The following is a 13985-nucleotide window of genomic DNA, read 5'->3' as shown; positions in this document are numbered from 1 at the left end:
CCCGACCCCATCCCCAGGCAGCTGAGGCCCCCCCCCCCCCAACACCCACAGCCTGGCATTTGATATTAAATGCTTTTATTTTCAATATTAAAAACCAGTATTTTTAATAACTAAACAATGCTAAATTCATCTTACCAAAAAAAGGATGAGGTGGTGGTTTTTGGGGTTGGGGGGGGGGGTTTCTACCAGGGACACTACAGCCCCGACCGCGACAGGGCCTGGGGCATGGCTGCCTCCCCTGGCCCCCCCGCCGAGGCCAGACACGTACCGCAAGAGAGCATTTGGGGGGGGGAACAAGATGGGGGGGGCAAACCCCGTGGATCCCCAAAATCAGGGCTGAGCCCCGGAGCCACGCAGGGACAGAGCCAGCGCCACCGCAGTCCCTGCGAGGAGGGGGCCGAGGAGCCCGGCAGGGATTTGGCACAGTGACACCCCCGGGGAGAGGGGGGGGGGGCGCTGCACAGAGAGCGGGGCTGGGGGCTGACCTCCCCCCCCCACCCCCCAGCAGCGTGATCCCATCCCAAACCGCACCCCTCCCCCCTGCCCCGTGGCAGGAATTAGTGTCAGAAAGGAGCAGCAGGCGGGGAGCCCAGCCTGGAGAATAGCCCTTGGAGAAGCCACCAAGAGAAAAAGGCCACCTGTGACCCCCCCCCACCTTCACCCCCCCCACACCCCCAGGCCACTCGGGGAGAGGCAGTGGAACAAGGGGGGGGTCCCCAGGGAGGGGGACGGTCCCCGTGCGGCAGCCCGGCCCCCCCTGGCACACAGAGGAGGGGGCTGTAAACTGCAGGGAGCCGGGCATGTAAACAGAGACGAGGGTCCGGGGGGGCTGGGGGCACCCGACCCCCCCTCGGTTTGTGCCTCCCCAAGGGACCAAACCCGGGAGGTGGCTGGGGGGGGGGGGGAGGGAGGTGACAAAAGCCACCACGCCCCCCCCGCCGTGAGCCCGGGCAGCAGCATCCCCCGGGACGGGGCTCTGGAGCAGGGGCCAGCTACACTCGACCGTGTACGAAAAAAAAAAATATTCATAAATCTTCCCCGGGAAGAGTTTGTGCAACGTGGGCCACCCCCTGCTGCGCCCCCCCCTCCCAGCTCAGGGCCAGCCGGGGGGGGGGGCTCCAGGGCCGGTGGCCGGGCAGGGAGGCGCAGGGGGAGCGCCGGCACGGATGTTAGAGAGGAGACGAGTCTACGTTACGCTGGGGGGGCCGGGGGGGTCCAGTCGAGCCGCGCGTCCCGGGAATCCGAGCACTGAGATGGGCCGGGGAGGCCGCGGGCACCGGCGCTGCCTGGGGGAGAGACAGGGCCTGGGCTCGGGGACAAGGGGACACAGACCCTGGGTGCCACGGAGGGGGGGGAATGGAGTGGGTGGGGGGGGCCCAAAATGAGGTGGTGGGGGCCTGGAGCTGCTGTCCCCCACCCCTCAAGCAGGGAAAACCCTTGGGCACGCATTGCCCCCATGGCCACGTGCTCCCCGCTGTGGATGGGGACACCAGGGGATGGCACTGGGGTCTTGGCCCCAAATACGCTGGAGGGGTTGCAGGGGGCTGGGGGCAGCCGGATCTGTGTCCCCCCCCCACCCCCTCAAGGGCACGGCCCCCCCACCCACCTCACTTGATGAGGATGCCGGCGGGCCGCGCCTCGTCCTCGCTGACGTTCCTCATGTTCCTCTCCGCCTCCTCTGAGGACCTGGGGGCAGAGCAGGGCGAGATGCAGCCGGGGGCTCCCCTGCGGCCCCCCCGAGCCGCCAGCAGCACCCACACGCTCCTCCTGTCCCCCCCCCACCGAACTTACGCCAGGAAATCCTTCACTTCTTCCACCGTGATGTCCCCGGTGGTGTCCAGCGGGTTCTCCATGCTGCTGTTGGGCGAGTCGACGGGGCCGGGCGAGGAGGCCTGGTGCTCCTCGGGGGACCCTGGGGAGCCGCGGGGAGGGATGGAGGTGCCCGGCCCCAAAACGTTACCCCCCCCCCACACACACACACCCCCCCCCCATCCCTTTGCCACTCACTGTCACTGTCGGAGGGGGAATGGTTGGCCTCGGGGCTGTGCGGGACGTGGGTGCCGTTGGCTTGGGGCAGCTTCGGCGTCGCCGTCGAGTTGCTGGAAGGAAACACGGGGAGAGGTTGGTGCCGGCGGCACGACACAGGAACGGATGTCACGGGGTGGGGGGGAGACACAACAAGCCCCCGGGGCCGCAGCGAGCCCCCGGCACAGCCCACCTGAGGCAGGAGGTGTCCTGCAGCCGGGAGACCTCCAGGCAGCACAGCGGCTCCGTCACGTTCCTGGCGCTCAGCGAGAAGCGCTCGAACTCGGAGGGCGAAATCAGGTAGAAACCTGCGGGGCGGGGGGGACGGGGAGCATCAGGGACACCCCCCCCCCCAAGGAGGAGACAGATTTGGGGGCGGCGAGGCCGCGGGGAGGTGGCCCCTCACCTTGGCCGTGCTTGGTGAAGACGCAGGAGGCGATGCCGCTGATGTCCTCCTTGCGGATGCAGCCGTAGTGCACCTGGGGCCGCAGGCTGGGCACGGTGAAGATGTGGATGTCGCCCAGGTTGGTGAGGCAGGCCAGGCAGTTCTCCACCCGCTCCTCGGGGCCGGCGCTCGCCAGGCTCACCAGGGCCACCTTCCGCACCCGGCAGCCCTCGTGCGCCGTCAGCTTGAACTTGGTCTTGGCGCTCACTTTGGGCAGCGTGAAGACCTGGGGAGGGCGAGAGGAGGCAGGTGCCGCAGGGACGGGAACCCCCGGGGGTGCAGGAGGTGGCGGAACACCCCCCAGCTGCCCCAGGGCCTTCGTCAAAGGGCAGCGAGTCCCCAAGAGCCACCCCAGCCCTTTGGTCACCCCCACCCTGGTTGCTTTTCCAAGTGCCAGCCTGGATGGGAATGCCCAGAGCGGACACGGGACGTGCCGGGGCTGGCCGGTCCCACCGTGGCGCACAGCCCCAGGCTCACCTTGAACTGCTCCTCCGAGGAGATGAGCATGGAGTGGCTGCCCTGCATGTCGGGGGCCTTGGCCAGGTCCCGCGAGACCTCGTAGGGCTCGGGCAACGGGTTCCCCCGGCCGTCCAGCACGGCGATGGCCACCACGGGCGCCCGGTGCATCAGCTGGATCTCCTTGCCCAGCACCGCCTCCACCGCCCGCTCCGAAAACTTCTCCTGCGACGGCACCTCCAGGGCGTAGGCGAACACCGAGCCCGAGTTGGTCCCTGCCCACATCGTGGGGCCGTGGTGGGCGGCTGCGGGACGGGAGGAGCAGCAGCAGCAGCAGCGTGAGGATCCCTCTCCCTACAGCACGGCCGCGGGGTGGGGGGGGAGACGCGCGGGGCTCTCACCGTCCCGCAGGAAGGTGTCCGCGAAGTAGAGGCACCGCACCACGCCGGAGAGCGAGTCGTCGGCCGAGCGGGGCTCGATCCGCCTCTGCACCGGCGTCATCTCCACCTCGGGGGGGCCCGCCTGCTCGGCCAGCTGCGCGTTGGCCTCCTGCACCTTGCGAGGTGGGGAGGGGGGGGGGAGCGGGGGGACGGGGGTCAGGAGCCCCCCAGCACACACAGGCGGGGAAGGGGACGGCGGGGAGGGGGGGGCGAGGAGCCGGCCCCGCTCTGCGCCCACCTTGCTGGAGGGGCTGCCGGGGTTGAGCCTCTTCTTGCCCGACACCCTGCTCTTGCGGATGCGGCGGAAGGACTGCCGCAGGGACTTCTTCAGGGACTTGACGCGGGACAGGGGCCCCTCCATGGCCAGCGAGTCGTTGGGGTGCAGCGTACACCTACGGCACCGCTGCTCAGCGCCCGGACCCCACCGCGGGGTCCCCAGCCCCGAGCATCCCCCCCCCCCCATATTGCTACCTGGCCAGCACCGGGTTGCGCCGGTGGTAGTCGAAGAGCCCGAAGCCGTGGCTGGTGCCGAAAGCCACCAGGTTCCACTCGGAGTGCAGGGTGACGGCGGTGACGGCGGCGGGGGGCACGCACTGCACCAGGACGCTGGGCTGGAAGCCGGGGGCGAAGGCGAGGGGGCCGTTGCGGGGCGCCAGGCGGTCGTGGCCCTTCCAGGTGAAGCCCTCGCGGTCCTGCAGCAGGTCCACCGTGGCCACGCTGACGGCGTGCTCCGACTTCTCGTCGCTCAGCTCCATCACCAGCACCTGCGGGGAGGGGACAAGCGGCCGGTGGGGGGACACGGAGGGCTCCCCAGGGCAGGGTCCCCGTCCTGCCCCCGAGGATGGGAACAGGGGGGGGGCTGCGGGGACTGGGGCACCCCGTGCCCGGCCACTTTTTCCTCCACCTCTACCTGCCCGGCCGTGCCAGCCACCACCATCTTGGCCGTGTATTTGCACAGAGCGATCTTCTGGATGCCCAGGCGGGGGTCGTCGCTGTAGGGATCAAAGCAGCCCACCTGCGGGGAGAGGGGCCGGGGGTGTCACGCAGCCGTGGGCAGCCACCAGCACCGGGCATCGTGCCCGGGCCAGCTCCGTCCCCACGCGTCCCCGGTGCCCTGGGATCCCCCCCACAACACCAGGGCAGACCCACGGGACGGGGCGTGCAGAACAAGCGTCCCTTGTGTCCCCGAGGCAGCAGCTGTGCCCCGAGCGAGGGGACACGTCCCCACGGCGCAGCTGGGATGGCTCCTGCGGGTGCATCTCCCCCCGAGGCACGGGGGTGCCGGGGACTGCAGCATCTCCCCCCCCGGTGTCCCCCCGAGACGTCACCTTGCGGAACGGCGGCCACTCCTCCTCGCCCGCCTGGTTGAGGCTGTCGTTGTGCTCGCAGTCGGTCTGGAAGATGCCGGCGGTGCCCAGCTTGTAGAGAGGCTTCAGGGACACCCCCGAGGCGTCCCAGAACCGCACCGTGCCGTCCTCGTGCCTGCCGGGGCCGGGGGGGGGGGGTTCCCGTTAGGACGGTGCTAACGAGAGCCGGGCTAACAAGAGCCGCCTGTGCGCTGGTGGCCGCCGTGCCAGGAGGGGTGAGGGGACAACGCGGCGGGTGACACGCTGCTGCCCGGCCACCGAGCTACACAGCGGGGGTTGTCAGCCCAGCCAGCACCAGCAGCTGCCCCCCCAGCTTCCCTGCATGCCCCATGCACCCGCTTTGGCTTCAGCTCCTGGTGGAGGTCCTTCCCCACCATCACCCTGTCCCACGCCCACCACGGGAAGGGGCTGGGGACGTCCCCTCCCTCCTGGCACTTAGGAACCCCCCCCCCCCCCCCCCACACGCCCTCCACGTCATGCACAGGTTCCAGGCCTCCACAGCAGAGCCATCGCAGGCGCTCACCCGGTGAGGAGCAGACCTCGCTGCGTGGGCTCCTGGGCCAGGTTCTTCCCCCCGTTGATGGGCCAAGCCTGCGGGGGGTGGGGGGGGGGGGTGACAGCAAGCATCACACCTCCGTGCGCCCACCCCATGGCACTCGGGGTGTGTGTGTGTGTGTGTGTGTGTCCCCCTCCATCCCCAGCACTCACCGCGGAGGAGAGGCGGGGGCTCTGCTGCTCCCCGGCGCTGACGATCCTCTCCCAGAGCTTGAGGGGCACGTTGGAGATGTGGTAGGAGCAGGTGATGGCGGAGGAGTGGAGCGGCGCCAGGTACGGGGCGGGGATGGTGGGCCAGCCCGGCGTCTGCAGGTCGATCACCACCAGCTCCTCCTCCACCAGCACCACCAGGGCGCGGGGGTTCTCGAAGCCTGGGGAAGGGAAGGGAGGGGGGAAAAAGGAGAAAAAAAAAAAAAAAAAAAGAAAAAGAGATGCCGCTAGCGGAGACCCCCAGCCCGGGGACCGCGGTGCCGGCGGGACGTACCTCCCTCGGGCACCTCGGGGTTCTGCACGGTGAAGAAGTCGATGACACGGGAGGTGAAGTCCAGCGTGGCGAGGGTCTGGCCCTGCAGCACGCTGACGCAGTGCCGGTCGCCGTAGCTGGCCCGCGGCATGCCGCCGTTGAAGATGATGAAGGGGTTGCTGCAGGGGGAGCAGAGGGGTCGGACCCCGCAGCCCCGGGGACCCCCGGCCCCGCACCAAACCTCCCCCAGCACCCGGCGCCCCCATCGCCTACCCCGACTCGCAGGTCCGCCACAGGATCTTGTTGATGGCTTTGCAGGGGAAGGGACCTGCAATGAAGATCACACCGCTGTTACAACACCGCCCCAAGCCCCCAGGTCTCCCCCCCCCGCCCCAAGCCCCCGCACCGTAGGGGATGGTGGACAGGACGGGCTGCTGGGTCCTCTGCCCGCCGCCGCCGGCCGCCCACACCATGTAGCCGCCGTCGCTGTGCGAGCTGACGATGCTCTTCCCGCTGTGCTCCCAGGCCAGGCTCTCCAGCTGCTGCAGGGGGCACAACGGGGGGCTCGAAACACGGGGGGACAGGCTGCAGCACCCCCTCCCCGGGGCCGTCCCGGCCCAGGTACCTGGTTCCCCAGGAAGAGATGCTGGACGGCGCGCGTGCTCTGGTCCCACAGGGCCACCAGCCCGCGGCTGTACCCGATGAGGAGCCTGCCGGCGTCGCGGGGGTGCTCCTGGATGGACTCCACCGGCCCCAGCGCCTTCCCGCAGCGGTACTCATCGGGCACGCTGCGCCACGGAGGGGGGACGGGTGGGACAACGGGGTCAGGAGGGGCCGGGGATGGCAAGTTTGGGGAGCGGGGCCGGCGCTCACCTTTGGAGGATCTCGTCCTGGAAGAGGGTTTTGTCCTCCAGCAGCACGAGGCCGGGCAGCGTGAGGAAGTAAACCGCGCCGCCCTCGGTGCCCAGGCAGGCCACGGCGCCCAGGGCCATGGGCAGGATCACCGTCACCCGCGTGATGCTGGGGGAGCAGCTGCGGGGGGGGACCAGGGCTGTGTCAGCAGCGGGCAGACACCCCAAAACCCCTCCTCCGTCCCGCTCCGGCGTCACCCCAGCATCCCCAGCTCCGCCGGCCCACGAGGATGGGGATGATACTTGGGGAGAGTACCCGGGCTGTTTGGCCACCGCTATCAGCCACGGCGCTCACAGGCGATTCCTGAGCCATTAATCACAGCCCGGGTCCGGGGCCGCATTTCCCGACCCGCAGGTCGCAGCACGGAGACCAAACTGCCCTGCTAGAGGCGATGCCCGCTCCCCCGCGCCGTTCCCAGCCCGGTGCCCTTATCGCTCCCCAGGTGTCCGGAGGCCGGGAGCCGCGTCCCCCGCACGGGAGCCGCTCTGCCCCAACGCTCCCATGCAGCGGGGCCGCCGTGCTCCGTCCCCGCCGAGCTGTTTTTTCCAACCAACCCCCCCCCCCCCCCCCCCCGCCCTCCGTCCTCAAGCCAAACAAACAGCGCAAACCCTCGCATCTGGCAGCGCCGCGGCCAAGCCCCACCCCGGCACGACGCCGGAGCCGGGTGTAAACTCTGGCAGACCTCGCCTGCCGCCGCCCGAACTCAAAGGCGGCCGAGCATCGACGCCCACAGTGGCAGCGGGGTCACCCCCCGGGGGAACGAAGCGGGCTGGGAGCCCCCCGGCCCCAGCCAAGCGCGGAGGAGGACGAGAACTTAGCGGTGCCGAACCCAGGGCGCGCCGGGAGGCCGAAGCTGCGGGTCTCCTCCAGGTGGGAGCAGCCCTCCTTCTGGTAGATCTCCCAGAGGTGCAGCGTGTTGTCGTCCAGCAGGGACAGCAGCCAGCCCTGCAGGGGGACAGCGGGGTGGGCGCGGATCGGCGAGCCCCCCCGCCCTCCCCTCCCGGGGCCCCCCACCTACCTGCCCGGCCAAGAAGTGCAGCTGGGTGACGGTGGCCGTCTCCTTGTGCAAGCCCGTCAGCTCCACGCCGGGAGCGCCGTACCTGGGGGGGCCGTTAAGGAAGCAAGAAGAGCAGAGCCCACCCCAAGAGGTCCCCCCCCAATCCACCCCTCCACCCCCCCCCAAATCCCAAATCCCACAGGGTGCGATTCAACCCGCACCCCCCCCCCCCCCCCCCATCTAAGCCCGGTTTAACCCCCCCCGAGCCCACCCAGACCCCCACCGGCCCCCACCCCGTGGCCCTGGCCGCCCCCCCAGCCCGCTCCCCACGTCCCCCCCGCGTCCCCCAATCCCTCGCCGAGGGTCACCAAGCAACGGCCCTCCGGCTCGCGTGTTGCTGGGAGCAACCCGCTCCTGCGCCAGCCGCCGCGCGATGCTTATTCAGCAGCTCCCCTCCCCACACCCCCCCGCCTGCTTCCTGCCCCAAACCCACCCCAGCTCCACAAAAAAAAAAAAAAGAATAGGAAAAAAAAAAAAAAAAAGGGCCCGGAGCAGCCCCAGATGGCTGCGAGCCGGGGGATTTGCAGCTCGGGAGGGGGAAATGAGTTTGGAAGATGCTGCAGAAAAGCCCCCGCGCCCCCGCCGCTTGGCTTTGGGGTCGGACGTGCCCTGCGCACCCCAACCCGGGGTCTGGGACCCTCCTGGCGGCGTGGGGCCGGACCCCAGCCCGACAGCTCCGAGCCCCTTCCCGCTCTCATTTTGCTGCCCAATTACACTCCAAATGGCCGGCACCGGGGGGACGGGGACGTTGCCAATTAGCCACGCTCGCTCGGGCACGGACAATGTCCCCGAGCCCTCGGCGGCCTCGTGCCCTGAACTTTCCCATGGGCTCCCCTCAGCCCGGCTGCTCCAGTTGGAGCCGGCCCCGCGGGGACACCGGGGACGCCGCCAGCCCCGGCACGGCTGGGGCACCGAGCTCTTCCCGTGCCTCCCGCCCGCACCCGGCGCTTCCAAGGGTCAGGACGCGGGGCTGGCACGCGGCCGGGGCGGGCGCACGAGGGCCGGGTGGGCTCCTGCCCTCCGCCACCCCCTTCTTTCTCACCCCGGGGCCGCCCGGCACGCACTGGCGGCAGGGTGGGGTTTGGTATGTGCCGGCACGGCCGCACTCACCCAACTGGTCCCGGCTCCTCCATCGGCGACGCCGCTCGGCAGGAACCGGGGCAGGACCGGCACCGATGCTCCAGCGCCGAGCGGCACCCCAACGGGGCCATGTGGCAACCCCAACGGGGCCATGTGGCAACCCCAACGGGGCCATGTGGCAACCCGACCCCGCGCTCTGGCTGCGAGGAGCCTCCCGATCCCTGGTTCACCCACCCATGAGCTTCTCCACCACCAACTTATCCTCCAAGTCGCTTCCCCCCGGGAGCACCGGGACGCCCGGCCCGGCCAGGGCGCGTTGCCCCGTGTGCCGCGGGCAGCGCATCCCGCACCCCAGAGCCGGGACGGATGAGTCCCCGCAGCGTGGTTTCCATATATCCCTGCCCTTCTGCCCCCAAACACCCACCGCTGCCTCCCCGCGCCCCGCACGGTGTCCTCGGCACGGGGAACCGGCGCGGCGGCTCTGCCCGGGCCGACAGGCAGGAGCTGTCTGGCAGCACCGGCGCGGCCGGGCTGGAGCCGCCGCGGCGCTGGGGACACCGTGGAGGAGCCAGACGGCCGGGGTTGGGACGCGGGGAACAAGGAGCGGGGCGAAACCGCAGCCCCGGGGCAGCATCCGACACGGCTTGGGGACGTCGCCCATCCCTGCTCACCCCCTGGGCTCGCTCGATGCCAGCACAGCGGGCGCCAAAGCGGAGCCAGCAGCGCGCTGACCACCGCATCCCCAAAACGCGCTGCTGGCCGAGATGCCGGCAGCCCCGGGGACAAGCAGCCAGCGAGAGCAGCTCAGGACACGCAGGCGAGGTGGGGACCAAGTGCTGGGACCCCCCTGGCTTCTCCAGCGGCTGGGGCGGCGGGGGGACACGGGTCCCCGGAGGGTGACAGCCCCCGGTGCCGCGCTGCCTGCGCCCAGCCCAGCCGGGGAGCCCCCCGCGGTGCCCCCGCTAACCAGCGGCACCGGTCAGGCCAGCTCCTGGCCGTGCAGCCGGCACCGGGACCTCCACCTCGCCCGCTTCCCCGCGCCGACCGGTCCCCAGCCTGCTCGAAGCATCCTCCCCGGGGCCAGCCCCCGACCCAGCACCGAGCCGAGCGGCGACGTCGCGGCCGGGCCGGCCCCGGCAGAAAAACGCCATCTTTGTGCGGGGAGCGGCGGCCAGAAGGGGAGGCAGGAAAGCTGGGACCCCCCCCCCCTCCCTCCTTTCCCTAAAACAAAACAAAAACAAACCCAACCCCCCCCCCCCCCCCCCCAACGCGGGGCTCAGCCGCCCCCGCGCCCACCCCGCATTCCTGCGGCGCGGGGGCCCCCCGAGCGCGGGACGCATCCAGCCCTGGCCGCCCGCCAGCGGCAACGCGCGGCCGGACCCCTGCAACACGCCGGGGACGGGACGCATCACGTCCCCCCCCCCCCCCCCCCCCCTTTTTTTTTTTTTTCTCCATTTTTTCCAACATTTCCTCCCCAAACAACCGCTCGGGCACGGGGAGGAGCCCCCAGGGTGAGGCAAAGGTGGGGGGGGGGAGGGGGGGGGGAGGGGTGTTTTGGACAACGAAGCCGCTTTCCTCCGGCCCCCCCCCCCCCCCCCCCGGCGCTCCCCCTTCCCCGGCGCAGCGCAGCTGCAGCCCAGCTGGACGGACGGACACCGCCGGGATGTGGCTGAGGATGGAGGGGGGGGGCAGCGTGTGTGTGTGTGTGTCCCCCCCCCCGGTGCTGGTGGTGGGGCTGGGGAGGAAAGGATACAGCTTCACCGCTCCCGCCTTGGTGCCGATGGCCATCACGCGCAGCCGGGGGTCGTAGGCCAGGGCGCTGGGCTGGCTGGGGAAGCCGTGCTCCACGGTCTGCGGGGACAGCGAGGTCAGAGAGGAGCCCCCCCCAGCTTGCTCCCCCCCCCCCCCCCCCCCAGCAGCAGCAGCATCACCACCCCAGCACCCAGCGGGGCGGCACCGGGGCGCTGCAGCCCCATCCCCGCACCGCACCGCGGCGGTGCCCGCAGCGCCCCAGGCGATGTTTTAGTGGGGTGCGCACCCCGCCTCACTGAACCCCCTTCCCCCCCCCCCCCCCCCAAAAAAAAAATAATAAATTAACCAAACCTCCCCCATCCCCACCCCGCCAAGGCACCGGGGGTGCCCCGATCCCGCGGAAGGGGCCCCCCCCACCCACCCACCCACCCCCCGCTGCCCCATCCCGAGGCGCGGGTGCCCCCATCCCTGACACCTCCCCGAGGAGCCGGCGCAGAACCAGGCGAGCGGGACCTGCGAGCGCCTGGGAGCAGAGACGTCCCCGGCGAGCCGCCCGCGGGCACCTTCCCAAGGAAGTCCGGGGACGGCGGCGGCGTGCCCGGGCTCGCCGCTTCGGGAGGGGCTCCCGGCGGCGGCGGCGGGGATGCGGAGGGACACCCGCCGCCCTCGCCCCCGGGGGAGCAAACCCCTCCGTCCGCACCCACCCCCCCCCGGCGGTGGCGGCCGCCCCATCAAACGCCGGGGAGGCTGCCGGAGCCAGCCCGGCCGGATCCCGGCCCCGCTGCCTTTGTCTGGGGGGCGGCCGAGAGGCGCAGCGGGGCCGCCGCGGGGCGGCTTTTCGCACCCGCCGCCGGGGCACGGCCGTGGATCCCCCGAGGGACGGGCTCCGCGAGGGTCCCCGGGCTGGGAGCAGGGGGTGCGGGCACCCCTCTGCCTTCCTGCACACTACCCCCCCCCCCCCCCCCCCCCCCCGTTTTGAGTTTGGGTCCTGGTCCCCATCCCCGCGCACCCTAAAGGCTGTAGGGCGCGCGCTGCGCACCCTTACGGCCACCCTAAAGCCGCCGGCGGGCGCGGAGCTGCAGCACCCCGGGGATGCCCCGAGCGCGGCGCTCGGCTGGGAACCCCCAGCAAAACCCCGCCAGCGCCCCAAAAAAAACGGTCCCCACCGCCGGGCAGCCCCCCCCCCCCCCCCCCTTTTGCATCCTTTCCTCCCGCCAGGCAGCGGGGCCGCATCCGGCAGGGGGCTGCTCCGGCCGGCCGAGGCGCGCTCTGGGCCAAATTACAGCAAATCCGAGGCAGATTTGGAGCTTGAGAGGAGCGGGGGGGGGGGGGGGGGGGTGGAATAAATAAATAATTAAAAAAGAAAATAACAAGATCTTAATGGGAGGCAGGTGGGCAGGCAGCTGCCCGGGGTATGGGGCCGGCGGGAGCGGGGCTGCTCCCGGCTGCGTTTCCGTCGCGGAGCCCCCCCGGTGATGCCCCCCACCCCCCCCCCCCCCGTGAGCACGGACCGCCCGGGGTGCTGGCCCCGGGGTGCTGGCCCACGCAGGATGCGGCCCCACAGCCCAAAAAAGGGGTGGGTTGGGGGCTCGGGGCAGAGCCAGGGGGGCCCTGAGCCCCGGGCGGACCCCGCTGCGAGGCTGGGGGGGGGGTCTTGGGAAGCAAGGGGGGACCCCAAAGCTGGGGGGGGGGGGAGGGGGGTGTGGGTCTTCATCCCCGGAGGGTCGGGGATGTTCCCAACGGGGTCACCGGGGCTGGGAACGGCCCCGTCCCGGCACTACGGGGCTGAAGATGAGGGGGTGCCCCCACGCTGCGCCCCCCCAGCACCAGCGGGGACACCCCGGGGGGCTCCGTCCCACCCGGGTGACACCGGGACGGCGATGCCCAGTTTGGGGACCTGGGGGACACAAAGCGCCCCCCCCTCAAGGGGCACACTTTTGGGGTGCCGGGCAGCCCCCAGGGCGCGTTTTTGGGGGTGTCACCCCCCCGCTATGACCTCCCCCAGCCCCCCACAGCCCTTTGGGGTGCTGGGCTGGGATCTCCCCGGCCCCGCAGCACCGGGGGGGGGTAACCGGAGAGCTGGGGGGGCCGCACCGGGGATGCTCCGGGGGCAGCACGGTGCAGGGGGGGGGGGGGGGGGGCCAAAACCCTTGGTCCGGGGCACCCCGGTACCGGTGGGGTTGGGGGAGGGGGTGGGGCACAACGGGGGTGCCCCAACACCGAGGACGGCGGGACACCGGCGTGCCCGGAGCCGGTACCCCCGGGGGGGTCCCCGGTACCGGCACCCAGGGGTGCCCCAGCACCCCCCCAGCACCCCGGGGGTGCCCCCGCCGCGGAGCTCCGCGCTCCCGGTGTACGGCTCCGGGGGGGAGGGGAGGGGGCGCATCCTGCGTGTTGGACGGGGGGGTCCCGGGGGGTCCCGGAGGGGTCCCGGTTACCCCGTTACCGCCCCCCCCCCCGAGGACTCCGCGCCCCCCGGTGCCCCCCTCCCCTCCCCTCCCCTCCCCTCCCCTCCCCTCCCCACCCCTCGCGCCGCCGCCCCCCGTGCCCGGGGCTCACCTTGCTGAAGGCGAACAGGTCGTGGCGGAGCCGCTCGCGGTGCGGGTCGGCGCCCTGCCGCCGGAACCGAAACTTCATCATGGTGCGGCCGGTACCGGGCGGGGCCGGCGCTACCGGGGCCGGGGTTCCCGGTACTACCGAGGCCGGTGCGGGCAGTGCCGGGCCCGCTCCCGGTGCCGGTGCCGGACCCGCTCCCGGTGCCGGACCCGCTCCCCCCGGTGCCCCCGGTCCCGGTCCCGGTCCCGGTGCCCGCCGAGCGCCGCGCGCCGAGCCCGGGCAGGCACCGCCGGGGCGGGGCGGGACGCGGCCCTGACGGACAGCTCCCGCCGCCAATCAGAGCCCGCCCTCACGCAAGGCGCCGCGCCGCCCCGCCCGGCCGCGCTGCGCGTGCGCTCCCCCCCCCCCCCGCGCGCGCGGGGGATGCTGGGGGTTGTAGTTCGTTCCCCTAGCAACTTCTATACTTTTTTTTTTTTTTTTTTTTAACTCTTTCCTTAGTTTTTTGGTCGCAGAGCGCCAGGGTGGGGCTGGGAGGGCTGGGAGGGTAGCCTGAGGGTGCACATCCTGGCCATGGGGTGTCGTGGGTACAGGGCTCCATCACATACGGGGCAGCTGAGCTGCGAGGCATCATCCCCGCCATGGGGACCCACAGCTGTGGGGTGGCCCCATAACATGGGGATCCCCATAACCTGGGGTCCCATAACGTGGGGATCCCCATAAATTGTGGCAGCCTCATAACTTGGGGCCCCATCCCAGCTTCACGGCCCCACAGCCACGGGCTGTATCAACCGGGGGCCACACGCCCCCAGCAATAGGGTGGGGATGCACAGGGAGCACCCCACAGTGAAATCGGGGTGCCCGGCCCCAGCACCCTGCC

At 71.5% G+C, this 13985-nt stretch overlaps 1 protein-coding gene across 3 annotated transcripts; it reads right to left on the bottom strand.

Moving 5' to 3' along the window:
* Nucleotides 1-168: 168 nt before the first annotated feature.
* Nucleotides 169-13336, bottom strand: LLGL1 (LLGL scribble cell polarity complex component 1). 3 transcript variants are annotated; one of them, XM_040574836.1, is made up of 23 exons: nt 13112-13336; nt 10554-10651; nt 7682-7763; nt 7493-7608; nt 6625-6783; nt 6377-6539; nt 6158-6293; nt 6025-6079; nt 5773-5930; nt 5442-5659; nt 5257-5324; nt 4695-4848; nt 4277-4381; nt 3838-4130; nt 3605-3758; nt 3328-3481; nt 2948-3231; nt 2432-2696; nt 2219-2333; nt 2008-2099; nt 1792-1912; nt 1607-1686; nt 169-1286 (listed from the first exon to the last, which is right to left on the bottom strand). In XM_040574836.1, the coding sequence occupies exons 1-22, from the start codon at nt 13190-13192 to the stop codon at nt 1608-1610; spliced, it is 3150 nt and encodes a 1049-aa protein (XP_040430770.1). In that variant the 5' UTR covers nt 13193-13336; the 3' UTR covers nt 169-1286; nt 1607. The 3 variants fall into 3 exon arrangements, with proteins under 3 accessions (XP_040430770.1, XP_040430771.1, XP_040430772.1); XM_040574837.1 differs by having other exon boundaries at nt 3328-3475; XM_040574838.1 differs by having other exon boundaries at nt 3328-3448.
* Nucleotides 13337-13985: the final 649 nt, after the last annotated feature.

This window comes from Cygnus olor, chromosome 15 (genome assembly GCF_009769625.2).
Source record: "Cygnus olor isolate bCygOlo1 chromosome 15, bCygOlo1.pri.v2, whole genome shotgun sequence".
Lineage (NCBI taxonomy): Eukaryota > Metazoa > Chordata > Aves > Anseriformes > Anatidae > Cygnus > Cygnus olor.
The sequence above is the reverse complement of the archived record's forward strand: the minus strand, read 5'-3'. Positions and strand labels throughout refer to the sequence as shown.

Excerpts from the sequence above, each read along its gene's own strand:
- LLGL1 (XM_040574836.1), bottom strand. The coding sequence starts at position 13,192 with ATGATGAAGTTTCGGTTCCGGCGGCAGGGCGCCGACCCGCACCGCGAG. Across the intron at positions 6,294-6,376 it reads ATCTCTTCCTGGGGAACCAG|CAGCTGGAGAGCCTGGCCTG; the intron begins GTACCTGGGCCG and ends TGCCCCCTGCAG. Across the intron at positions 3,232-3,327 it reads GGACACCTTCCTGCGGGACG|CCGCCCACCACGGCCCCACG; the intron begins GTGAGAGCCCCG and ends CCCGTCCCGCAG.